The sequence below is a fragment of the Phaenicophaeus curvirostris genome, chromosome 4, assembly GCF_032191515.1.
Source record: "Phaenicophaeus curvirostris isolate KB17595 chromosome 4, BPBGC_Pcur_1.0, whole genome shotgun sequence".
Taxonomy (NCBI): Eukaryota; Metazoa; Chordata; class Aves; order Cuculiformes; family Cuculidae; genus Phaenicophaeus; species Phaenicophaeus curvirostris.
In genome coordinates this window covers 21,433,879-21,461,717 of record NC_091395.1, presented here as the reverse complement: position 1 = coordinate 21,461,717, position 27,839 = coordinate 21,433,879, and the positions used below count along the sequence as shown (strand labels likewise).

The 27,839-nt window shown below is 38.6% G+C and overlaps 1 protein-coding gene across 1 annotated transcript; it reads left to right on the top strand.

Moving 5' to 3' along the window:
- Positions 1-1,616: 1,616 nt before the first annotated feature.
- Positions 1,617-27,839, top strand: CENPC (centromere protein C). Its single transcript, XM_069854974.1, has 22 exons — positions 1,617-1,631; positions 3,998-4,108; positions 5,208-5,295; positions 5,404-5,623; positions 6,431-6,601; positions 7,200-7,558; positions 8,192-9,026; positions 9,608-9,669; positions 9,990-10,087; positions 11,187-11,274; positions 11,383-11,602; positions 12,410-12,580; positions 13,179-13,537; positions 14,171-15,005; positions 16,729-16,793; positions 17,664-17,732; positions 18,929-19,033; positions 19,857-19,955; positions 21,679-21,774; positions 22,090-22,241; positions 22,726-22,816; positions 23,921-27,839. Exons 1-22 carry the CDS (start codon positions 1,617-1,619, stop codon positions 23,995-23,997), a joined length of 4,386 nt encoding a protein of 1,461 aa, XP_069711075.1. The 3' UTR covers positions 23,998-27,839.

Sequence of the window (27,839 nt, the reverse complement as noted above, 5' to 3'; positions counted from 1 at the left end):
AGGACACTAAAAGTGTTGGAAATAAATCTGCCTATGGTTGTTTATAACTGGCAAAGATAAATCAACTTTGCAACATGCATGTAGGAAGATGACTTTCATTGTGAAACAGCTAATGTACAAAAGGCTTTAAAGAAATTGTGAAGGGAGATGGTAGGAATGAATTTCAGGAACGAAGCGTTGGGCCTGATAAAACAAGAGGTGAAATTTATATCAGTTTCATGGAATCATGAGGTTTGACTTTGTTTCTGGCCTTCCCCTTAGCTGTCAGGAACAGAGGTATGACAAGACTCGGTGTTTTGATGCTGGCTGCTACTAAATGAAAAGTAAATGCTATTAAAAAAAACTCAACATTTTTTGTTGTTGCTGAACATCTCCATGGCTATCCCTGTTTCTCAGCTGTGTGTAGGCATATGCTAAGGTAGTAATAACCCAGTAAGAAGGTGTTCTCTGATAGATAACATAGCTGCCAACCAGCTCAGGCAGAAGAGGGGCTCAGCCCTAAGCATGCAAGTAAATTCTCCGTGTCATCCGTAACTGCAGCTGGGGGCAGATAATGTTCTCAGATTATGACTAAATTCTGGACCTTTGTAGGTGATCTCTATTGAATGTGTTTAAATAGCAGAATTTGACTTTGCTGTTGAACGTTGCAGAAAAGCTGATGAATGTGGGGACTTGCACCTCTGCTTGGCAAAATGAATGGCAAGCCAGCACTTAGCCCACTGCTTATGTGATTAAAAACCTAATTTAAAATTTATATTTTTGGGCTGCAGATGCTGTAAGATCACACGGGTATCGTCCCAGTATGTTATCAAGCAGTTGTTTTCCTTGTTGTTGATTTAGTTCCTAATGATTGAAAGGAAAAACTGCATCCGTCTGCAGTGTCTGTGGATGTTTTGCAGGTGTAGAAACCCAAGGATTTGAACTGGTGCTTCTTGTTCAGCCTGGAGAAGAGCAGGCTCCAGGGTGACCTTACAGTGACCTTCCAGTACTTGAAGGGACTACAGGAAAACCGAGAAGGGACTTTCTACAAGGACATGGAGTGCTAGGATGAGGCAGAATGGCTTTAAATTGGAGAGAGGAAGGTTTAGAATCATAGAATAGTTTGGGTCAGAAAGGACCTTAAAGATCATCTAGTTCCAACCCCCCCCCCCCCACCTCGGGGGACAGGGACACATCCCACCACACCAGGCTTGTAGTGATAGGACTAGGGACAATGAGTATAAACTGGAGGGGGCAGATTGAACTAGACATAAGGAAGAATTTCTTCACTTTGAGGGTTGTGAGGCACTGACACAGGTTGCCCAGGGAAGCTGTGGCTGCCCCATCCCTGGAGGTGTCCAAGGCCAGGTTGGATGGGGCCTTAGGCAGCCTGGTCTGGTGGGATGAATCCCTGCCCAGGGCAGGGGAGTTGGAAATGGCTGATCTTTAAGATCCCTTCCAACCTAAACCATTCTAGGATTCTATGAAGGCACAAATTCCTCCGTGGGAGCGGGGGGGCAGACGGGGAGAGGAGGCCCCAGGGCGGGCTGGAAACGCCCCCGACGCGTTCAAACCGCGCGCGCGCGCGCGGTTTGAACGCGTCGGGGGCGTTTCCAGCCCGCCCTGGGGCCGCCGCGATGGATCGCGCCCTGGTGAGAGGGGGGGGGGGTTCCTTACCGAAACGAGCGGGGGGAGTGCCCCCTGTCCCGTCCCCCCCCCCCACTTCTCGAGCCCGCGGGGACGGAGCGGAGCCCCCGGGGGTCGCGGTTCCCTCTGCGATTGCGCGGGCGGTGCTGGGGTTGCCTGGACGTGCCCTTTTCCTTCCTGTTTTCATCCCCTGCCGCCTTCGCCTCTGCCCGCCTCCGCAGGCTTTATTCCATTTATCGATACAGAAAATATCGCTGGTGACGGACTTCGATTTGAGTTCTTGCTTCTGTGGGTTTGGCAGGAGATGGCGGGAGTCGTGGTGTCCTATTCAAAAGGCTTTGGAGGCGGCCTGGGCCGGTGGGAGGTGTCCCTGCCGGTCGCAGGGGGTTTGGAACTGCATGATCTTTCAGGTCCCTTCCAACCCAACCCATTCTATCATTATACTTGGGATTCGAGTACATGAAAAGGTGCTGGGGGTTACACGAGACTTTAGTTGTAACTTTATGTCCTGGCTTGTTTTGTGGTAGTTCTTATCTTTTCCTTAGTAAAAGATTATTTCTGTAGTTATTGCAGAAATGCTAACCAAATCCTTAGATTCTCTGTGATTTCTGTCATGCAAGTTTTCTGTAAGTCTCTCACTTTAAATGCAACAGGTGCTTGGTGGTTCATAGAATTATAGAATGGTTTGGGTTGGAAGGGACCTTAAAGATCATCCAGTTCCAACCCCCCTGCCATGGGCAGGGACACCTCCCACCAGACCAGGCTGCCCAAGGCCCCATCCAACCTGGCCTTGAACACCTCCAGGGAGGGAGCAGCCACAATTTCCCTGAGCAACCTGTGCCAGTGTCTCACCACCCTCATCCTGAAGAATTTCTTGAGGAAAGCTGAATTTCAAGCAGTTTTTAAAGGGGTTATAGCTTCTGTGATGTTCTAAGAAAAACAGGGCTGCAATAATTCCTAAAAGTTGCAGATGGATCCAGAATCCTCAAGACTTGCTTGCAAGAGGAGTAGGATGTTGATTTTTCTGTTGAGTGTCACCATGTTTAGTGAAAAATGATTCTTATTTCTTCACAGAATGACTTTAAAAAAGGCTACAGAGCAAGATTCTGCCACGGAGGACGGTAATTTACGCTTAAAATTTATTTTTAGATATGATTGTTTGGAAAAGATATGTTGGTTTTTGTCTAGGACTTTAATGTCAAATCACCTCTCTGGGCAGCTATTCCAATGCCCGACAACCCTTTCGGTGAAAAATTTCTTCCTAATGTCCAATCTGAACCTTCCCTGGTGCAACTTGAGGCCATTCCCCCTTGTCCTATCACCTGTCATAGAATAATAGAATTGTTTGGGTTGGAAGGAACCTCACCACTCTCATAGTGAAGAAATTCTTCCTTATGTCTAGTCTATATCTGCCTCTCTCCAGTTTATAGACATTGGCCCTACTCCTGTCGATACAAGCCTTTATAAACAGTCCCTCCCCAGCTTTCTTGTAGCCCGCTTTGGGTACTGGAAGGTCGCTATAAGGTCTCCTTGGAGACTTCTCTTCTCCAGGCTGAACAACCCCAACTTTCTCAGCCTGTCTTCGTATGGGAGGTGCTCCAGCTCTCTGATCATCTTTCTAGCCCTCCTTGGGACTCGTTCCAACAGTTCAATATCCTCCTTACGTTGAGGATTCCAGAACTGGGCACAATACTCCAGATGAGGACTCACAATAGAAGAATAGAGGGGCAGAATCACCTCCCTCGACATGCCGGCCACATTTCTTTTGATGCAGCCTCATCATATTCTGTGACGGTGGGACATTTTCTACGGGAATCCTTGTTTAGACAAGTTTCTTTGCAGATATCTGTGTATGGAAATAGTAGGTAAAATAGATAAGAGTTTAGATTAGTGGGAATAATAATCAAAAATATTAAGTAATAAGAACTTTACTATTTTTATATTGCTGGGATAGGAATATTTACCATTTTGGGTTGAAAATATTTTTTTTCTGCTTTTCTTTTCTAGAAATAAGATTGAGGTACAGCAAGGCCAGAATGTACTGCAACTCATCCAGGATTGTTTTGAATGTAAGCTTTTATTTGCTATTTTGCTTAATTTGCTGATTAAAGAAAAAATCCATTTCTTCCAGTATTATATTTACTGGTAAATAAATAGAAATGAAAGAGATAAAATGGTGAAAAATGAAGTATTTCTCACAGCCTTTAAAAGCACCCCCTTCCCAGATGCTTGAAACTGCCTTAGCTGTCTTATAGTCTTTTTCATGAGTAGATGGTTTGTTTCTTGTCTGGAATTACATGAACTTCATGATCCTTAGCAACTTGATAAAATAAATTAAACCTAGACAATTCCAAGAACCCCTTATTTATAGGTTTTTCTTATAGGTTGTGGCAGTGATCTTAAAATAAGTTCTCCAAGTGCAGGCCATTGCTTGAGTCCTGTTGTCAGAAGTGAGAAGGGAACATCAACACAGAGCCAAGGGGTAAGTTAGTTTTGGCAGTGTTAGTGTAACACTGGGTACTGTTTGATTTGGGTACAAGTTTAGTTCTGTAGGTTTTAGCTCTGTTTGAGTATTGAATGAATAAGCTCTATATATCACTTGTATTGTTATCTAGGCTATAATTCAACCTTCTGAAATAGTTGTTGGAAACGTTTTTTTTTTTCTTTGTTGAGCTCTAATATTAAATATTCTATAAATAGATTTATTGACTAGTTTAATTTCTTAGGATTTTTCTAATGAAAGCTTTTTTAGCTTTTTATCCAGGATATTTTTATTTCTAATGGTCTCAAGTTGAAGCGTGCTGCCTTATAAATGACAGTGGGTATGGCTGTCTTGAACTCCACTGGGTTTGGTTTCAATCGCTTTCCCAGATATACAGACGCAGTTCTTAGCTGTCTGATGCATAGTAAACTTGAAAGATGTTTCTTGTGTAAAAGCAGCTTGTCTACTCCTGATAAACAGTTATTTGTAGAGTAGCTTTGTATATCTGTAACTTTGTTGAAGATTAGAAACAAGGTGAAGGACTTGTTAGCGTGCTGTCTGAGAGAATGATGCCGATAATCTATTTTGTGTGTTTAGTTTTAATGTTTTGATTCTAGTAGGTTTTTTTGGTAAAAATAGAATATTGTATTAATGGCAGCCAGTGAGAACAGACAGCCTTTGTAATGGTGTTTTTTATTTATTTCCTTTATCTGATGTTAGAATGCCATATAATCTCAAAGTAAGTTTTGCAAAACTTCTGACTGACTTAATAAAGATAAGTTATGTTTTTAAAATTAATTCATTGTAATGAAAAGAGTAACTGACTTACCTGTGGACTAGCAGGATGTGTGTTCAAAGCGGCAAACGTTTTTTCCGTACACGCTGTTTTACCTGTTGTTTGAACCTTGTGGTTAGTTTTTGAAAGTCTTGCACAATAAAAAAATTGAAGTGTTAGTTAAAATAGAATTGCCGTTTAAATAAGTAAGAATTAAGGGAAGAAAATTATATCGTGTTCTGTAGAACTTTATATTCCTGTCAAAATGCTGTTGCTTTCTCTAATCTTTTACTTTGTCTCCTTGTTCCTTATTGACTATGACAGGCAAAGGCAGACACAAACTCTGTGAAAAGGTCCTGTAATTCTGGAGAGCCCTTACGTCTATCACCACGAAAACCAGTCAGCAGCACAGGTTGGTAGTACTATTATTGAATTGAGGATTTTTTTTTGGTAATCATTTTTGGATTTTTTCAAAGGTTTTGAGTAGAAGAATGAAACCTGTTCTATATATCTGTGGTAGGATGGTCACATGAAACGTGCCTGAAGCCTGCAGTATTTGATGACGTAGCTGATTTTGAAAAAACAAATTCTCCTGTGTCTAAAAGTAAAACAAATAATACATTAAAAGATGCTTATGCAGTGTGGAAACGTCCTACCATATCTTTGGACTCAGAGGATGATCAAAGGTCTGTTGGATCTCCTGTACTTATGGAAGAAGCAAAAATTTCTCCTGTGCATACGTAAGTAGAACTGAATATGGTAGGGGTATCACCTGGCCCCTTCTCCTCCTTAACCTTAGGATTAATTCCCAGAAGCACAGTATCCAAGTGCAGGAAGCCTGTCGCAATAGATTTGAACTCCTTTTTTGCCAGGAAGTGACCCAAGTTATTAGCTTCTCTGACAGCCTAGTTGTTTTTTTAGTGAATCCTATTGACAGCGTTGACCTTATAGGTTAAAAAGAAGTTTATTAAAGCCGAGATAAGCAGTCATTTTTGCTCTTGCTCTGAACACACAACTGTCTTATACAAAGCAGAACAACTTCAGTTCTGATCGTTAGCTCCTCTTTGGAAAATTTGAGGCTCAGCTGCAATAGTGGCCAATGGTCCCAGCCACAGTTCCGCCTTCCTGGCGGTCTGAATCTCTGGGGCAGATCATTGAGAGGGCCTGACACCGATCCCATTGATCCCCATTGATGAGAAGATGACCCCCGTTGATGGGAAGAGAGGTGCACCTAGGGTTGAGGAAACCCAACAGTTTCTGAAGCACTTTCTCCTAAAATTAAGACTTTGTCTTGCTGAGCAGTCCTCACTTTGCTCAGAAGCCACAAGCTGACTCCATGTTGCCTCTTTGATTTGGACGTTTGCTGCTTTGCTGGTAAGTAGTGCTGTTAACTTGTGTTCCAGCAAATTACCAAATGGAAACTCATGAATTCATAAGATGTGAGACACTGTCAGCAAGAGAAAATGAGAGCATATGTACATTCCTGTGATACTTTAATGTGCACTCGGGATTTATAGCATCCCATTTGAACACTTTGTCATACCTAGATTGCATTTTGATGACCAAAATAACCCTGCTGCAGTAAAGAGCCATATGGACGTTGAAAAATTGGAAGGACCTCAGACTTGGAGGGATGAGCAGGTTGTTCTGCAAACAGATCATACCGCTGCTTCTGTACAGAGAGAGAAGTCTGTAGCAAAGGGAACGCTTGGAAAAAGGTTTGTTTAGAGTCTTATCATGGAACATAATTTGCTAGTAAAATAACCCAATCGTGAGTACTGGAGCAACATCATTTTACCGATAAACATGATCTGTGGGAATGTTTTGGAATAGTCCAACATTACTGAAAAATGCCACTTGGGAAAGGGATTGAATAGTTGCTTCAACATTTTGTGCTGTTAGGATTTAACAGTGCTGTTGCTTTTGTCTGCCAGTAAAATAGTGTACAGCTGTTGGATAGTACTTCAGATGGGGCCTGAGATGTTTTAGTAGGTAGTCTGGAGGATTCGGGAAACCCTTACGTGATTTTGAAGTTAGCTGCAGTCAATCAGTCTTTGAGAGCTAATATGGATCTTACTAGTAAGGTAGGAAGTCAGCTATATAGCATGCGGTGTGTGACTATGACACCAAAGCAAGGAGAAGCAGGCCTCGTGCTCTTTTGGGAAGCTAAAGGGCAATGAATGATGAACTTGATAATAATTCTTCTGAGGAATGTCCCGTAGTGTGTTTTGATGTTGTAGAGTCACCACTAGGTTTGCAAGATTACAAGTCACTTCTCCAGAAATGATGTAAATAATTTGTCCGTCCTTTCTTTAGGCTGACTTCAGCAACTCCTGTGAAAGATGAAGATATAGAAATAGAATATGAATGTGAATTTTTAATTGATGAATCAGATGAATCTTTTAATTCCTGGCTTTCAATACCCCGTAAGAACAAAAAGTCAAAGAAAGATGGCTCAGCAACTCCAGTTTCTAAATCTCAACCCCCTGAAAAGAAGACGACTGAGAGTAAGAGAGGCGATAATAGAAAAACACAGGCTAAATCACTTACTAAACGGAAAATGGATGATTTGGATGTTGGAGTACGTGACTGCAAAGGAACGTCAGAATTGGATCCAGTCTCTAACAGTGAAGGAAAAGTCCTTAAATCTCAAAGACAAAGCAGTACTCGTATGAGTAAGTTATTTAAAAAGTCTTCAGAATTTTGCTTCCAGGTCACATTACTGGACTTTTTCCAATAAGCCAACCAAAAAAAGTAAGGATCAAGTTGATGAGAGAGAGTTATGGCTTCCTAATTGATATTTCAGCTGCATGGATGGGTTTGGGAGTATGTAAGGTAGTGAGATGGTGTCTTTGCTCTCTCTCCCTGACCCTCAGTGCTCCCTGCTAGGACATTAAAAGTTAAGTTAGCTGTGTTGCCTGTTCTTATGAGCAGACAAAGAAGGTAGGTATCCACGAGGTTTTGCTCCCCTCTCTGTAGAAAGGAAGTTAAGATATGTGTTTTTAACTGGTGGGAATCAGTTTTTAGGAATTGTTTGAGCAGATTTTGTAGCAGGAAGCACTAAAAACTGGAAAGCACGTTGAATGTAACATTTCTGCTTTTTTTTTAGCTAGGAAATACTGGGAGTACACCAAGAGTTTGAATGTTACATGCACTGTGTTTCAGAGAAAGCCTTTTCACTATCGGGCAAAAATGTGGCTTTTTAAATTTTTGATTCCTTGGTTTATTTTTATGTGCTCAATTGTCAACAAATATCTTCAGGTTTAATTGGGAAAATACTAATGTTTGAGTGTTTTTTGTATTGATAGGCAAGACTAAAAAGGGTGCACTTAGACAAGGATCTCCAAACAAGGAAAAGGACATGTCCTGGAAACCAGAAGCTGAAGAACTTACATTATCACGATCTGGATTGGAAACAGAAGCACCTGATGCAGAACAATGTAAAACAAGGGTGATGTCAAGTGTGGATTTGCCTGTGCACTCAACCGGGCATCAGCAAGAGCAAACTATATCTCCAAAGAAGAATCTCAAGTCTTCCAGGTGTCTGGAGTCGGCTTTGAAAGCTTCCCAGCCTTTAGCTTGCAAGAAACAAACTTCTAAGCAGAAACCTCCCAGTGGTAAAGTAGCCAAGAGACTGGCAGAAAGTCCAGAGAAGCAGCTTAAAAAGTCTGGCAAGACAAGTAGTAATAAAAAGTCTCGGCTACAAAGTGGGGAGAGTTCTGACAGTGAACGTGATGAAGAAGGGGTTGAAAGAGAGCCTGTCAAGTTGACTGAAGTCCATGAGAAATTCCAGACTTCCGTGATTCAGAAGCTGGCTGAGTCTGAAAAGCCAAAAGACGTTTTAGACACATTGGAGTCACTTGGTGGTGCAAGTAACAGAACTCCTGTAAAAGCACAGCAGCGTCGTGTGCGCTGTGTGAAGAATACTGAAAAGAAACAGTCATCAGCTATGTCTTCAAGGAAGATGCCCAAAAAGATTAATCTCAGAACCAGTAAGGGTGTTTGCTCAAACCCCAAGGACACTGAGTCTCAAGTGGACTCTGACAGCTCTACTGTGCAAGATACTGCAAGAAAAAGCCAGAAGTTATCAGATGTGAAAATAAAACAGAACGAAAGACAATGTGGCGTGCAGCATATACTACGGTAAGGCTTTTATGAAATTCCTTATAAGTGGGTATGACTTGGTAGATAATTAAACACATCCTGTTAATTTTTAGCAGTAACGGCCCGATTTGAACTGTGTGACGGTTTTGGACTGGTTGAATAGCTAATAGAAAAGGCAAGTGGTTGTGCAGCCTGCAGCTAATGTTTCTGGGTCTAATGAGACAGGATCACTATGCAGGCAGTATTACTTAAAGACTGATTCTTTTACGAAAAATATTTATTTTAAGCAAGAATCTCTGTTCATCTCAAAGCTCTCTTTGGGGTAGGCTATTGAAAGCTATTGCAGTAGTTTAATATAGTTTCTTTTATGTTGAAAGATTTCTTCATTCTCATCATATTCTGTGACAGTGGGGCATTTTCTACGGGAATCCTTGTTTAGACAAGTTTCTTTGCAGTTATCTGTGTGTGGAAATAGTAGGTAAAATAGATAAGAGTTTAGATTATTGGGAATAATAATCAAAAATATTAAGTAATAAGAACTTTACTATTTTTATATTGCTGGGATAGGAACATTTACCATTTTGGGTTGAAAATATTTTTTTTCTGCTTTTCTTTTCTAGAAATAAGATTGAGGTACAGCAAGGCCAGAATGTACTGCAACTCATTCAGGATTGTTTTGAATGTAAGCTTTTATTTGCTATTTTGCTTAATTTGCTGATTAAAGAAAAAATCCATTTCTTCCAGTATTATATTTACTGGTAAATAAATAGAAATGAAAGATAGAGATAAAATGGTGAAAAATGAAGTATTTCTCACAGCCTTTAAAAGCACCCCCTTCCCAGATGCTTGAAACTGCCTTAGCTGTCTTATAGTCTTTTTCATGAGTAGATGGTTTGTTTCTTGTTTGGAATTACATGAACTTCATGATCCTTAGCAACTTGATAAAATAAATAAAACCTAGACAATTCCGGAAACCCCTTGTTTATAGGTTTTTTCTTATAGGTTGTGGCAGTGATCTTAAAATAAGTTCTCCAAGTGCAGGCCATTGCTTGAGTCCTGTTGTCAGAAGTGAGAAGGGAACATCAACACAGAGCCAAGGGGTAAGTTAGTTTTGGCAGTGTTAGTGTAACACTGGGTACTGTTTGATTTGGGTACAAGTTTAGTTCTGTAGGTTTTAGCTCTGTTTGAGTATTGAATGAATAAGCTCTATATATCACTTGTATTGTTATCTAGGCTATAATTCAACCTTCTGAAATAGTTGTTGGAAATGTTTTTTTTTTTCTTTGTTGAGCTCTAATATTAAATATTCTATAAATAGATTTATTGACTAGTTTAATTTCTTAGGATTTTTCTAATGAAAGCTTTTTTAGCTTTTTATCCAGGATATTTTTATTTCTCATGGTCTCAAGTTGAAGCGTGCTGCCTTATAAATGACAGTGGGTATGGCTGTCTTGAACTCCACTGGGTTTGGTTTCAATCGCTTTCCCAGATATACAGACGCAGTTCTTAGCTGTCTGATGCATAGTAAACTTGAAAGATGTTTCTTGTGTAAAAGCAGCTTGTCTACTCCTGATAAACAGTTATTTGTAGAGTAGCTTTGTATATCTGTAACTTTGTTGAAGATTAGAAACAAGGTGAAGGACTTGTTAGCGTGCTGTCTGAGAGAATGATGCCGATAATCTATTTTGTGTGTTTAGTTTTAATGTTTTGATTCTAGTAGGTTTTTTTGGTAAAAATAGAATATTGTATTAATGGCAGCCAGTGAGAACAGACAGCCTTTGTAATGGTGTTTTTTATTTATTTCCTTTATCTGATGTTAGAATGCCATATAATCTCAAAGTAAGTTTTGCAAAACTTCTGACTGACTTAATAAAGATAAGTTATGTTTTTAAAATTAATTCATTGTAATGAAAAGAGTAACTGACTTACCTGTGGACTAGCAGGATGTATGTTCAAAGCGGCAAACGTTTTTTCCGTACACGCTGTTTTACCTGTTGTTTGAACCTTGTGGTTAGTTTTTGAAAGTCTTGCACAATAAAAAAATTGAAGTGTTAGTTAAAATAGAATTGCCGTTTAAATAAGTAAGAATTAAGGGAAGAAAATTATATCGTGTTCTGTAGAACTTTATATTCCTGTCAAAATGCTGTTGCTTTCTCTAATCTTTTACTTTGTCTCCTTGTTCCTTATTGACTATGACAGGCAAAGGCAGACACAAACTCTGTGAAAAGGTCCTGTAATTCTGGAGAGCCCTTACGTCTATCACCACGAAAACCAGTCAGCAGCACAGGTTGGTAGTACTATTATTGAATTGAGGATTTTTTTTTGGTAATCATTTTTGGATTTTTTCAAAGGTTTTGAGTAGAAGAATGAAACCTGTTCTATATATCTGTGGTAGGATGGTCACATGAAACGTGCCTGAAGCCTGCAGTATTTGATGACGTAGCTGATTTTGAAAAAACAAATTCTCCTGTGTCTAAAAGTAAAACAAATAATACATTAAAAGATGCTTATGCAGTGTGGAAACGTCCTACCATATCTTTGGACTCAGAGGATGATCAAAGGTCTGTTGGATCTCCTGTACTTATGGAAGAAGCAAAAATTTCTCCTGTGCATACGTAAGTAGAACTGAATATGGTAGGGGTATCACCTGGCCCCTTCTCCTCCTTAACCTTAGGATTAATTCCCAGAAGCACAGTATCCAAGTGCAGGAAGCCTGTCGCAATAGATTTGAACTCCTTTTTTGCCAGGAAGTGACCCAAGTTATTAGCTTCTCTGACAGCCTAGTTGTTTTTTTAGTGAATCCTATTGACAGCGTTGACCTTATAGGTTAAAAAGAAGTTTATTAAAGCCGAGATAAGCAGTCATTTTTGCTCTTGCTCTGAACACACAACTGTCTTATACAAAGCAGAACAACTTCAGTTCTGATCGTTAGCTCCTCTTTGGAAAATTTGAGGCTCAGCTGCAATAGTGGCCAATGGTCCCAGCCACAGTTCCGCCTTCCTGGCGGTCTGAATCTCTGGGGCAGATCATTGAGAGGGCCTGACACCGATCCCATTGATCCCCATTGATGAGAAGATGACCCCCGTTGATGGGAAGAGAGGTGCACCTAGGGTTGAGGAAACCCAACAGTTTCTGAAGCACTTTCTCCTAAAATTAAGACTTTGTCTTGCTGAGCAGTCCTCACTTTGCTCAGAAGCCACAAGCTGACTCCATGTTGCCTCTTTGATTTGGACGTTTGCTGCTTTGCTGGTAAGTAGTGCTGTTAACTTGTGTTCCAGCAAATTACCAAATGGAAACTCATGAATTCATAAGATGTGAGACACTGTCAGCAAGAGAAAATGAGAGCATATGTACATTCCTGTGATACTTTAATGTGCACTCGGGATTTATAGCATCCCATTTGAACACTTTGTCATACCTAGATTGCATTTTGATGACCAAAATAACCCTGCTGCAGTAAAGAGCCATATGGACGTTGAAAAATTGGAAGGACCTCAGACTTGGAGGGATGAGCAGGTTGTTCTGCAAACAGATCATACCGCTGCTTCTGTACAGAGAGAGAAGTCTGTAGCAAAGGGAACGCTTGGAAAAAGGTTTGTTTAGAGTCTTATCATGGAACATAATTTGCTAGTAAAATAACCCAATCGTGAGTACTGGAGCAACATCATTTTACCGATAAACATGATCTGTGGGAATGTTTTGGAATAGTCCAACATTACTGAAAAATGCCACTTGGGAAAGGGATTGAATAGTTGCTTCAACATTTTGTGCTGTTAGGATTTAACAGTGCTGTTGCTTTTGTCTGCCAGTAAAATAGTGTACAGCTGTTGGATAGTACTTCAGATGGGGCCTGAGATGTTTTAGTAGGTAGTCTGGAGGATTCGGGAAACCCTTACGTGATTTTGAAGTTAGCTGCAGTCAATCAGTCTTTGAGAGCTAATATGGATCTTACTAGTAAGGTAGGAAGTCAGCTATATAGCATGCGGTGTGTGACTATGACACCAAAGCAAGGAGAAGCAGGCCTCGTGCTCTTTTGGGAAGCTAAAGGGCAATGAATGATGAACTTGATAATAATTCTTCTGAGGAATGTCCCGTAGTGTGTTTTGATGTTGTAGAGTCACCACTAGGTTTGCAAGATTACAAGTCACTTCTCCAGAAATGATGTAAATAATTTGTCCGTCCTTTCTTTAGGCTGACTTCAGCAACTCCTGTGAAAGATGAAGATATAGAAATAGAATATGAATGTGAATTTTTAATTGATGAATCAGATGAATCTTTTAATTCCTGGCTTTCAATACCCCGTAAGAACAAAAAGTCAAAGAAAGATGGCTCAGCAACTCCAGTTTCTAAATCTCAACCCCCTGAAAAGAAGACGACTGAGAGTAAGAGAGGCGATAATAGAAAAACACAGGCTAAATCACTTACTAAACGGAAAATGGATGATTTGGATGTTGGAGTACGTGACTGCAAAGGAACGTCAGAATTGGATCCAGTCTCTAACAGTGAAGGAAAAGTCCTTAAATCTCAAAGACAAAGCAGTACTCGTATGAGTAAGTTATTTAAAAAGTCTTCAGAATTTTGCTTCCAGGTCACATTACTGGACTTTTTCCAATAAGCCAACCAAAAAAAGTAAGGATCAAGTTGATGAGAGAGAGTTATGGCTTCCTAATTGATATTTCAGCTGCATGGATGGGTTTGGGAGTATGTAAGGTAGTGAGATGGTGTCTTTGCTCTCTCTCCCTGACCCTCAGTGCTCCCTGCTAGGACATTAAAAGTTAAGTTAGCTGTGTTGCCTGTTCTTATGAGCAGACAAAGAAGGTAGGTATCCACGAGGTTTTGCTCCCCTCTCTGTAGAAAGGAAGTTAAGATATGTGTTTTTAACTGGTGGGAATCAGTTTTTAGGAATTGTTTGAGCAGATTTTGTAGCAGGAAGCACTAAAAACTGGAAAGCACGTTGAATGTAACATTTCTGCTTTTTTTTTAGCTAGGAAATACTGGGAGTACACCAAGAGTTTGAATGTTACATGCACTGTGTTTCAGAGAAAGCCTTTTCACTATCGGGCAAAAATGTGGCTTTTTAAATTTTTGATTCCTTGGTTTATTTTTATGTGCTCAATTGTCAACAAATATCTTCAGGTTTAATTGGGAAAATACTAATGTTTGAGTGTTTTTTGTATTGATAGGCAAGACTAAAAAGGGTGCACTTAGACAAGGATCTCCAAACAAGGAAAAGGACATGTCCTGGAAACCAGAAGCTGAAGAACTTACATTATCACGATCTGGATTGGAAACAGAAGCACCTGATGCAGAACAATGTAAAACAAGGGTGATGTCAAGTGTGGATTTGCCTGTGCACTCAACCGGGCATCAGCAAGAGCAAACTATATCTCCAAAGAAGAATCTCAAGTCTTCCAGGTGTCTGGAGTCGGCTTTGAAAGCTTCCCAGCCTTTAGCTTGCAAGAAACAAACTTCTAAGCAGAAACCTCCCAGTGGTAAAGTAGCCAAGAGACTGGCAGAAAGTCCAGAGAAGCAGCTTAAAAAGTCTGGCAAGACAAGTAGTAATAAAAAGTCTCGGCTACAAAGTGGGGAGAGTTCTGACAGTGAACGTGATGAAGAAGGGGTTGAAAGAGAGCCTGTCAAGTTGACTGAAGTCCATGAGAAATTCCAGACTTCCGTGATTCAGAAGCTGGCCGAGTCTGAAAAGCCAAAAGACGTTTTAGACACATTGGAGTCACTTGGTGGTGCAAGTAACAGAACTCCTGTAAAAGCACAGCAGCGTCGTGTGCGCTGTGTGAAGAATACTGAAAAGAAACAGTCATCAGCTATGTCTTCAAGGAAGATGCCCAAAAAGATTAATCTCAGAACCAGTAAGGGTGTTTGCTCAAACCCCAAGGACACTGAGTCTCAAGTGGACTCTGACAGCTCTACTGTGCAAGATACTGCAAGAAAAAGCCAGAAGTTATCAGATGTGAAAATAAAACAGAACGAAAGACAATGTGGCGTGCAGCATATACTACGGTAAGGCTTTTATGAAATTCCTTATAAGTGGGTATGACTTGGTAGATAATTAAACACATCCTGTTAATTTTTAGCAGTAACGGCCCGATTTGAACTGTGTGACGGTTTTGGACTGGTTGAATAGCTAATAGAAACCTTTACTCAAAGTCGGTACCAAATGTAGTGTCTGCTTGTATGTAAGGAAACCCGCACTAGAATTTTAAGTGTTCTTTTGAGGCTTGAGTAGCAGATCCAGTTTAAAAACAACAACAGAAAAGACACGCATGCACATACAACCCCACCATGGGCAGAATATCTGCACAATGAGGTTTGTTACTTTGTTTATAAATTGAGAAAATAGTGTTTAATTCTTCAGCTATCTTTATTTTTTGCAGAAGTAACTATCAGTGACTGTTAATCCGAAGAGGAATTTTCTTTAAGCAGTCTTTTATTTTAGAAATTTCATTTTTTTTATCATTCTTTTAAGTGCATAAAAATATTAACCTACAGGTTCCTTCGAATTTTTTCTCTTCCAGACGTTCCTTACCACTTGAGAAGGCCGTGAGTTGTGAAAGGTAGTTTAGTGAATTGTCTCTAAAACTTGAATTTAATCCCAATTCTACCCCACTGAGGCAGAAAAGCTGTGTGGTGCTACTACTGTGTTCTATGTCTGCTATGTCTGCTAGTAGAAAAGATATTGTGATTCATGCCTGAGGTATTTAAATACCATGCTAATAAAATTCTTCTTCCTGTCATGAATAAGGGACCATAGTAAGTTTCTTGCCTTTGGGGACTTTTTGAGGCTTGTTTCCACATTAATGTGATTTTTTTCAACAGAAATACCAGGGCTCCTAGAACTAGTAACTGTACTGATAAAATTGCTATTATGAATTGTGTCAACAATCCAAACTCTTATTTATGCATGTAGATATGCAAAGGATAGGAACTTAATAACAATGCAAACAGGAATTGCAATCTGTGATTTTATTAAATTCTTATGTTGTAACTACTGTATAATTTATTTTTTTATTATAAGTAAGCCTACTACAAACCTAATTGAGCAAATCTGCAGTGTAGGCTTGCTAATTTAGCATAGTAACGCATCTTCTGGAATTTAGATGGATCACTGCTGAATTTCACTGGCACAGTAGAAGTAGTGAAGCGCAGCCGCAGATAGGGGAAGGAGGAAAGGTGGTGGCTACTCATACTGAGGCTGTAAGAGAGGTCTGCTGCTAGGCATCTCTGGTGGAGTTACATATGTGTATATGTAACATATACATATTACAAAGCATGCAATACATATTACAAATTACAGTTACAAACTCTTTCACTGTCCTTTCTTTATGATATGCAAAACATTTCTTTAAAGCACTTTGATAATCATCATCTGTGGAAAGTTGTGTGGAAAGTAATGCTACAAGAAGAAAGGAGAAGGTCTGTTTCTTCTTGAAGGGAGAAAATAGAAAAAGAAGTTAAATGGTTTTTAGAAAACCTGCTTAGAGAGAAGCTGTGAACACTAGTTTGCCTGATGGCTAAGTAGAGGAGTAATCGATGAATTTCAGAGCTGTGATCTCTAGCAGTCCTTGCTTCAGTGTCTAATCTGTAAGATAGATCTTTAGAAGGGAAAAAGAATCTCACCCTGCATGATCTAAAAGAAACCGTAAATTTGCAGTTCTTGATAGTGCTGTAATGTTACTTTGACATTAAACATATTCAAGCAGGTGTATTTTTTTTTCCTTTGAAGTGGACCTGTTCAAGGATGTTGTGATGAACTTGCTTCCAGAAGTGAAGAGGTTTATGTATCTTCAGGTAATGTTTAAAGCTGGCATTTTCTTGCATTTTATACATAAGGTTCTTAAAAGCTGTAACCGATTGTACAGTATTTTCTGTTGTATTCTCCTTGTTCAAAGTAAGAAATGCAGATTGTATTGGCTGTGCTCACATTTCCGCCCAAGTACATGATACAGTATGCTGGATTTATGTTAACTTAGCTTTGGAAGGACAAGCACAAAGTCTGGCATTGAGCCTAAGCATGGTAAAGTTATCCTGCCAAAATAATTTGAACAAATGTTTTAGACTGGGTTTGTACCGGTTTGTTGTGTTGCCATGTGATGGTACTATATATGATCACTTCAGGCCACCCTAGAAAAATTTATACAGCCTTATGTAATTGTGGCCTGTTTGTCTAAAAATATTTTTAAGTTTTGCTGCACAAGTTGCACAAGTTGTCAGAATGTAAATGAACCCCAAGGATGGAAAGTCTTTTTGTTAGTGTTTAGAGACAGTTCTGCATGTTGTTAGTTCATGCAGTGCTTTCTTCAGAGACCTAGTTTTGTGTGTGTTCTGGTAAGAAGTTCTAAAGTTAGGCCTAAGTAATTATATGTGTGGTTATAATATGCCAGTGTTTAATTTAGCAGAGAAATTTAGAGAAATTAATTTAGAGAAAACTATGAATGTATAGTTTTCATGTAATTTTCATGCTTATGTTGTTTAAAAATTAATTGCTTATACTATTTTTCTATGTCAGGTTTCATATGTGTTTAAAGAAAATAATATTAGTGGGAACACTAACATTGAGACTTGTGTTTGATTTACCTTTGGTAGTTTCTAGTGGGTAAACAGAATAAAAGTCAGGAACACTTAATACCTATAGCAGTGGTTTTTTAATATATTTTTCAGATAGTTCTGAAGATGTCAATTATCAATTAAAACATCTGTTGTCAGACCACACAGCAAGGCATAAAATAGGTAAGATTATTTTAAAATATCTTAATGTAAGTGCATAAAACCAAATGCATTTCCAACTTGATGCAGACTTTACTGAAGGAGACACAGGAAGGAACTTAGAAATTGGTTCATATATTAGTAAGTATTTGCAGATAAGTATTGTTAATTCTTCAGGGTAATATAATCCTGCTCTAATTTTTAAGTTACTTTTAAAAACTTGTGCTTCTTTTTTTTTATTCAACAATTATCTTTTTAGCTGTCACAGTTCTATTTTTCATTTAATGTTGAGTTAAGACACGGCTTACAGTTCAGTGAGAACAGTAAGAGTTTGAATTAGTTTTATGCAGTATAATTGAGAGTGTAAATAACCTACCTTCTGTGGTGGTCCAAGTCTGGATAGGATAGAATAGTGAACATGCACTCAATTGTAGTCCCTTACTCGTCTGTTTTCATTGTTTTTTAATTCCCTTTATTTTATGCATAGCACTCTAGTTGTCTACCTCCAAAAACTATTTTACCAAGTTTTTTTTATTTACTAGTTCTATTTTTAGCATTTAAGTTTTCTTGACTACTTTGGTCTCAACTCTTAAGGAGCTTTTATTCTTTCTTTCAAACACTAAAGTACCAAATGTTACTGTATTCATATGTGGAAAGTTGAGACTATGTAATATGTCTGAAGATAAATATCTGTTAAGTCTTGGAAATGTGTGGGGTTTCTGTGACAAAAGTGCTGTTCTTCTGGACCCTGGAGATGGGACTTAAGAATCTGAAAAAGGAGGGGATGCTTGTGCATTCTCTGTTCTTTTCCTCTTGCCATAACTAAGGCTATGCCTTTTTACTATTGGTGATGAAATCCCTTAGATTTGGGCAGCGTTATAAGTCTTGTTGAGAGCTTTGTCTTCACAGTTATAGTGCATTTTCTGCCCCTTTTGATTGAGCCCCGAATGTCCATATCTCAGTGATTCACTGAGAATGAAATCTAATGTAAAGTCAGCTTGGTGAATGTTTAAGAAAAATTAGAGTGAAATATTGTTGTATGCAAAAGAACACTTTTGGCAACTAGAGTCCCTTTTCCTGTCATGAGAGCAATGTGAAATAAGTATCAGCTGGGAATTACTGACTCCCTAATGTGGAGCAACAGGAAAGGAGATATAATGCTTTCCATTTTCAAGTTTTCCTTTCATATCTAATGCAAATGATTTCATCCTTTAAATTAGTAATGCCTTCCAACACACCTAATGTTCGGCGGACGAAAAGGATACGACTAAGACCTCTGGAATATTGGAGAGGCGAGCGTGTAAATTATGTGATGAATCCTTCAGGTATTAGTTCCAAGATACCTATTTGCTTTCTCCTGGCAGGGCAGTAAAGAGAAATCTGCAGGATGTTCTTGTCCCATGAAGGCTTTGAGATATTTACTGTTTGGTAGTTTTTTTAAAGTGTAGATTATTTATGTTCCTCAGCTATTTAGTCATCTTTCCATGGAGTCTTTTTCTCTCTTGATATTCCTGTGTCAGGCAGAAATAGTATCAGCATAGCATGTTAAGTACCGTTGCCTTAACTGTTTAAGGAGGCACAAAAATGGTTTGCCTGTACTAGCAGGTTTCTTACATCAGAGATTCTTTATGATATCAGAAAGAGAGACGATCTATTGGATCATTTATCGGAGCTGTTATCATTGAGTGGGAATTGTTCTCCAGAGCAGATGCTATAATATTTTATCTGGTCTCAGTCTTAAATATCTTAAGTGATAGTCCCTTAAGTGATAATCCTTTATTCTCAGGGATTTTTTTCTGACAATCCAGCCTAATTTGGTCCTTTCCTAATGAATTAGTCTGCGTGAAAATAATATTTCCTTGTGTCCTTAAAATTGACATTTTGTCTTAAAAAGTGACTCTCACGTCATGGCTTTCTGAAATGCTCTTGGACTGAAATATGATCAGATTATTTTCAAAGAATGTCAAGTTGCATTGTACTCCAAAATACTTGATATTGAAAAGCTTTTTGGTTTCTTCTGGCTTTTTAAAGCTGTCTGAAAGTTCAGCACCAAGGAAATAAAATCGCACCTTGCTTGTTGGTTGTGCAAGTCTTCTTTCTTGTAAAATTACTACGAGTTAGTGAACTTTGGACTTCCTTTTCTTTCAGGAGGGCTTATGATTAGTGGAATAGCATGCCCCCAAACAGAACCTCACAGGGCCATTAAGCAGAGAAAGGATCGTCACAAGTGGAAGAGAGGTGAAACAAGTAGGAACGCACTTTTTTTCCCTTTTGATACTTAGAAAAAAATAAATCTGTCATCAATACTGTATTGCTGTTAAGATTTTTCTCCTGTAAAAATTTGTTTCTCTGGGTGAAAATAATTTATAATGAAATATGTTAATGTGATCTGATATGGAAAAACCTGTTTTGTTGTATATGTAGGAATGCTGTATAACTTCATTGTGAAACCTTTTAACTTCTCAGCATTAGAAAGGATGATATACAGAACATATCCAGAAACGTTGTGGTTCCTTTAATGCAGGGGTTGAAGAAAATAAGCAGAACTTCTGTCCCCGTTCAGCTTGTTGATTATTGATGGTAATGTGTTTAGTTGCATAATGCACAGTTAAGGTATAAAATCTGCTGGTTATTTTAGAGATACCACTAATATCACATTGGAAAAGGCAGCATGTAGCGTCAATGGATTTTTAAGCTATTGTAGGTTACATATGAAAACATAGCAAGGTAGGTGAAGAGAGACCTTTAAGAACAGTGCATAAAATGATTAGAAGGGGTACCTGCTTTTGACTGTTGATGGGAGACAGGATCCTGGTCTAGATAAACCTTTGGTCTAAGTACAGTTTATATTTGAATATAAATAATTTGCAATCCATGTAAACCTGAGCTGGTAGTGACTGTTCATACTGTATCTTACAAGAATTACTGGTTGCTTTAGTGGCATTTGAACTGTCTTCCAGAAGTGATGGATTTCCTCTTTAACAGGCATTAATCTTTTGATAGCATCCTTGAATTTAAATGATGCATTTAAGGACAATCAGTTGAGTAGGATTTCTAGGACACATTCTGTAGATTTGCACCTGTTGCTGCCTCTTTTTATAGAGCTGTTGTTGTGTTGGATCAAAGCTATTTCAAACACAGTAACTTTCTTCTTACCCCTGACTGTCTTGCATTAAGTGTGTTTAAGCAGCCACAAGTGCCTATGAAGTGCAATAGCTTGCCTTGTTCTGACTGTACTTGAAGAATTTTCCTGTGCACTTTGGAGCTAAAATTGTTTGCTTAAGAGGGTTCTGCAAGAGTGCTTTGGGATTTTTATTCTGTTGTGAACAGTGTCCAGCACCTATTTCTATTTGAAAAGCATAAGGTTGCCATCAACACTTGGGCTATTTCCTTCTCTAGAAAAGGCCTGTTTTTTATAGAAGTAGTCCTTGGATTTATGACTTATGGTGAGATTACTGTAATGGTATTTCTTGAGAAGAGGAAAATTGAAGATGTACTTATTCTTTTGAACACTATCTCTTAAGTCTCCTGATGCGCATCAGCAGTAGGTAAAAGGAAAACCTTGTTCTTCATACTTTGCTGTATTTTGTATCCTCTCTTAATATCCACTCAGCACCTGTTGCTAGAAGAGCACTTCTCTTATGATACAGATACTTCTGAGTGAATGCTGTCGTTAAAAGCATAGGATAAATAGTTTGCATTCCCCTGGAAAATTCTTTAGTATTTAGAGACTCTTAATCTATTACACACTAAAATAATTCCAATGAAAATTACATTTTCAAAAATTGTTATGGATGATTTCCTTTTATTTGAAGAAAGTGTCATCAGTTTGCTTAGTCACTTGATAGCACAAATTTAAGTGCTTATGTGTGAAATCAAAAGTTGTGGAAAAGTTGTGGTTAAATGATTAAACTTTTAAAATGTGGAGTCATTATTTTTGTGGTTTATTTTGGGGTTTTTGTCTCCTCAGGACATGAGATACCTGTATCTTTTTATCACAACCTAGGTGATGCTTCTAAGCCAAGTGTTGTATTGGACCCAAAAACGAATCAAGAAATACTTCTAGGTGAGTTGAAGGGAAGCGAGTAGGGACTTTTCTGAATTATGTAGTAATTGTTTAGACTGATAAGAAAAAAAAAATTGTTCATGCCACACTAGGCATAAAAAAGCGAGCTGTTGAGGGATTTGTTGCTCTTCTGGAGAAAATTCTGAGGCAGACACAAAAAGTGTCCTGATTTTTCCGCTAAACATTGAGTCTAGCACTTGGGAGTGTTGCGCTGAAACAATATGGTATGCAAATGATTTAATAAGTAGTTACTGAGCAAGTAACAAGACTAACTGTGTTAGCATTAATGTTAAATCTCGTGGACTTCTTTCATAGCATGTATTAGCACTGAAACAATGAACTCATTCTTCAACGATGAATCGGTAGAAGTATTTAAAAGTTTAAATACATCAGATTTTGCCATTGGTAGATTGGTTTTGAAACCATTGAAAGAAAAGGGACACCAATTTGTCTACATGGATACATTAGTAAGTATGCTTTTTTTCTTGTTGTTATAAAATGGACTATGTAAACAGAAAACTTTAGAATGGTTAGAAGTGGCATACGAAGTTGATAGTTTTTTCAGGTTTTTTTTCGCTTGTAGTGCAAATAAATACAGGAAACATGAATGAATTATTTTAGTTGTGGAAACTTGCTAGAAGTACTTTGCATGCATGTTACCCTGCTTTGCTTCATGTTAAACCTCCATGTCCCTGTATGCTTACTGTCTGGATCTTGCAGACAAGTTAGAAGTATCAAATAAATAAAATACAAAATAGGTTCCCACTTTTAAGTTTTGCACCTTATTATTCACCAGGGTAGGAAAAAGGTTGCAGCTTTGCTAGCTTATTTGTGGTTTTGATCTTCGTTAAAACATGTATATAAAACAAAGAGCTTGTTTTCTTGGATAACTCTCTTAAATGTTTGGAAAGGAAACATTGCTAATCTTGCAACCCTTTGGCTTTCGTTAAGGCTTTCTACGTTATCCATGGCAAAATTATTCTTACCTTACATGAGACACCATATTATCTAACTACAGGAGACTACTTCTACGTTCCAGCAGGTAAGTACATGTGTTTAAAACCAATTTGTTGGAGACATGTGAGACTGAATTAGCATGCTAGGAAGTAAAACTGAGCTGAATGATGGGAAAAAGGTAAGGAGAGAGTGGGAACGTAAAGGGGTATGAAGGAAGGAATGTGATCCAACACTGGATGTGGGCTGATGGCCTAAACTTTGCAGCAGTACAGACATGGCTTGTTTTTGTGAGTTTGTCATCAAAGTTCTGTTGTGAACTTCTCTAATTATTTTGATACTGCCCCTAGCTATAATGTTGGGAAAACTGCACAGATAGATAGCTTAATATAGTGGTGGTTAATATAATTGTTTTGGTCACCATCTGTTTGCTGGTTTTTCTGTGTAAAATTATGAAAATCCATTTGGATCAGTTCATATTTTGTGCTTTGTGCTTGATATATATAACGTCCACAATGTCTTGTTGAGGAGGTTGTAACTTCATGTGTGTAGTTGAGAATTTAGACACCTCTCATTTTGCCCTTCTGAGGTAAAAATGGAATGAATTCCATAGGGGAAGTTGTCCTTCAGAAGGTAAGATGCTAGTCCGGATAGTTTGTAGTAATTATAAAGCAGGCTGTTGATGAAGCTGTAAGCTTTTGTACCATTGTGAGGAGGCTATGTTAGAAAATTACAAGCTACCACTTGTCTTTCCATTTAACTTTTCACCATGATGCCCTGAATGAACAATCTTTGTTCAATTAATGCTTGGTGCTTTGAAGCTTTTTTTTTGTGTTTGTTTCAGCTTTAAAAATTTAAGGGTCTACATGCCAAGTGAAGATCTGCAGTGAGTTTCCATGTGCAGTTTTTATTCATAGGAATAAATGAAAGTAAATTTAGGCACCTTAGAGTTACATTGTATTCAGTAAAAATCTTCTCAGCAGAGATGCACTTTATTCCTGTCATGGTTTATAATAAATGACACCGTTTTCCTTGTTATCTTTGAAATGACAGTAAGAGTGGCATCCTATATTAGGGGCTAATATTTGTTCTGTTAAAATACATGAAATAAACGTATACTTGGCTGAAGACAGAACAGGACTTCAAGAATTGTTAGTGGCTTCTAAAGAAAACTTTCTGTTTTTATTTATAGGAAATAGATATAACTTACATAATCTTCTGAATGAAGAAAGTGTTCTTCTCTTCACACAACTCAAAAAAGACCCATGAAGAACTTTCTGCAGAAAACTTTGCTGGAACACTTTTCAAGCTTTTGTATGTTTTGCTTACAAAAAATGTTTGAGAGTGCCCAACTTAATATGACAAATTAATACAGAGAAGTGAAATCAATGTAAGAAGAATTAATGACAAAACTAGAAGAACTTTGGTTGTCTGCTCTTAAACTGAAATGACATACTGAAGGGTGTTGCTCTGCATTGGTTACTGTTCTTGTGTTGTCTAAAACCAGAAAGATATATGTATAAAATCTGTGGGTAGACCACAGTGTCGTTTGAAATTGTATTTGTGTACCTAATCTCCCTAAAGGTGTTTAGCACCTTAGTTTGTTGATGTTTTCAGCAAACGAGATGGTCTTAACGGCTGCCTGGTGCAAACTGCTTAGAATAATCTCGATTTAAATGTAAGACAATGCTGTTCACATTCCAGTAGTTATTGTCTAGGAGATGGGCTGCTGGAAACCTTAAGTGCTGTGGTCCGGCCTTCTTTTAATATGTTAATTACAGGTGTTTCTTCTGTGTCTAGCAGATGTATAAATAGTGCCTCAAATGCAAATTGTAAAACGGCAGCTCTTGAGTAGGAGTTTATTTGTTCTATCTTTTGTATGGAAGCTATGGCTTGATTAGCTCTGCACACTGTGGATAACTTTATTTTCTGTGGCAGCCATAGGTCATTGCCAAATATTTAACTTTAATATCTCCTTTTCTTTTGCTTGCTGTGTTCCTAGGTAATAATGAGGACCTTTGGGAAAATGTAATTATACTGTATACTCCAGAAGCCAAGTCTAGACAGCAGATGGTATACTTAGCATTTGTCTCCCATGCTCTTCAAGGTTCCTTCTGGTGAAGAAAAGGATAAGCTACAGCTATTCTGATAGGGTACTTTTTTCTGGGATAAGTGCTGTGCTAGAAGAGAAGGAGGTAGGGGAAAATCAAATTGGAATCATAAACTTTAAGGACCTGAGGACTGAATATTGGCCTTGTAAACAGTCTGCGCCATGATCTTTATGAGAAATCTAGGGTGTGTGTTCAAGTAGGAAAGACAAATTTGCTTCAGTGCTTCCCTTAAGCTTTCAGCTGCCAGCTAACTTTGTGTATATGTGAAAGGGCTTGGACACCAAGATTTCTGTGCCTCTGTGAAAGACCTTTTAGGTTGGGGAATTTGGGATAGTCTTTTTTTTGTCATTCTCTTTCAAGCAGTGGTTCCTGTGATTAGTGCATATATAGTCTGATGGTGGAAATAGTAGAAGTTATGTGGCGTCTTTGCATTCATGACTAGGTAATACTTAACTCTGGGAAGATGAAACAAAGGAACGTGCCTGTTGCTGTTACAGTTCTTCTCTGTCTTGATACCAGCTATTTGCTGTTAAAGTTCATACTGCATAGAAGGAGCTTTATTTTTTCCCTTTTGTAAACCGTTTGAGTTAAGCAAGAAAGTAATTTCATTGCGGCCAATAATTTAATGTTGGCAGCTTTTCTAAATTTTGGGCTTGGGTTGGTCTCTTCGAAGTCAGCAAGATTCAAATATTGTCCCTTGTGTTGAAGACATACCAGCTACCAGATGGCCACACATGCTGTCTCCACTGCTTGAGGGGATTTCAACAACTGAAGTGTTTAGTTTGTAAGTCTTTAGCTCCTCAGGCCTGCAGAAGTCTGGTAATTTGCCACTGGAAAACAGTAGAGGGCTAGCATTAGACCCAAGATCCTCTGCTTCTCACTCAAATATGTCTCCCAGCAGTCAAGTCATGGATGTGGTGGTCTCTAAGACAAAAGGTCAGAACAAGACTGCTTTTCAGTTGTGTTAAAGGACAGGGAGTTAAGAAGGAAGATACCCTGCAAATTTGCTTCTGCATTATCTGTCTGCAGTTTGGGTAGCAAAAGCATACTTAGTTAAGGGGTTAGCCAACATGTATGGACATGAGTGGTTCAAGAGCAGGTTAAAAGTCAGCATACCATGAATACCTGCTTGAGTTCTCCTAATTCTGTGCCTGGGAGGGTCAACAGAACAGGGTGGATTTCGTGAAGTATGTCACTTTTTAGGTTGGATGTTATTGTTACTTCCTGGCTTGTCAGTTTGTTGGGAGACATGTATAGTTTTCAGAGAACATTAGTAGTTGGACTACATCACAATGCTTTTTACTTTTTTTTTTAAAGAAGGAAAATAAATTGTTCTAAGCTTGGTGATGTAGCTGGGATGTTGCTTTTGTTTAGTGACAGTCCCACTGTTTGTCACTAGATGGTGCTGCAACCACAGCAGTTTGCCGTATGCTGTCATCTATGTTCACTAGGGTTGGGTTTTTGAAAGGGAGGAAGAAGAGTATGTCAGAAATGGAGTTAAAATCAGTTGAATTCTGTTGCAAGGAGATGTAAGTCAGTTTCTGTTGACATTGGGACTTGGCACTGAACCTTACTGAGCTTATTCTGTTAGCTTGTATGTTGTACTAGTTGCAGCAGCTTGCCAGAAGCTGTCTTTTAAATATTAGCGCACACAGGAGTTGATCTAAGTTGTTTGCCATTTCTCTGGGCTGCATTTTAGATTTGTTTTCTATAACTTGACACTTGTAAAATAGACTTGCTTCTGTGTCATTAGCCTCAGAAGGTGCATGAGAATGTTCTGAGTTTCAGGACTCCTGTGGGTGCCGAGTTGTGCAGTGTGGCAAACAAGAATTGGTTGTAGTCAGAAGCAGCAACTGATGCTTCACCTCTGCTTGGTCTTGCTTTGACTCCTGCTTCATACATATTTGTGTACATCAGGCTACTAGTGGGGCTTGGAGGGCTCATTTTTTCCTTTACCAAACATGATATTGCAAAGAAAGAAAAGAGTCTCTGAAATGTGAAAAGCTGGCATTCTTGTTCCTGTCTATGTGTGATTCTTTTTATCAGCGTGTTTGCTATTCTTTTGTCTAATCCAGCTACTACCACCTGCTGTGATGGTTTCAAATAGATATGCAGAAAGTTATACTTGGTTAAAGTGCTGAAGTAATAGCCCACACAGTTCATGTTGTGGACTGTAGTTCAAATAAATGTTCTTGGGGGTTCTGTAATGTTATTTGCCTGTTGTATCTTTTAAATAATTTCATTCACAGCTTATATATTCAGCTCAGGTGGCACAACTTTTTACTTGTGCTAGAGTACAGAACATCGCCTCTAGTAGCAGCAGAGACCTGAGCCAGGTGTGTGCTAATCTAGGCCAAAGTCATTTAGCCTGTGTTACCTGCCATGGAGTGAAGTTAGGATCATCATTGTGAAAAAAAAGGTGACCTTTTTTGTTGCCTGTGGGGTCCACCTACTGTCCCTGGAGGATATCACTACTTTAGTAAATTAAATAATTGCTTTCCATCAAGAGTAGTTGGGTGAGCTGGAAACAAAAACTGAGTCATCTATTTCCTCAGCTTCATGTTAGTAGGTTCTGTTGTAGGTACTGAAGTAACAACTAGAGGCTTATTTTAAGGAGGTTAACTGACAATGTCCCACCACAGGTTTTTGAAGGCTTTGGCTCTCTTTGAGAAAAGGATGACTGGTAACCAATAAAACAAACTGCTGGGGCACACATACCGTTTCTTCTGGTTTTCAAGTACATGACTGACTTGGTTATGTGCAGATGATTTTAAATTAACATTTGGAGACTACAATAAACCTAAAGAGCTGTTTCCTCATTTCATAACAGCTGAAAAGGCATTTCAGCATGAAGCAATATTTCTTACATTTCTATTGATGTATAGACTCTGTTGTATGATGTTTTTTGTAATAGAAGATTTACTTTAAGTGGGGATTGACTGCAGATGATACATCCAACTGAAGAATATGGAACATGCTTCTTTAATGGTATTGATATCT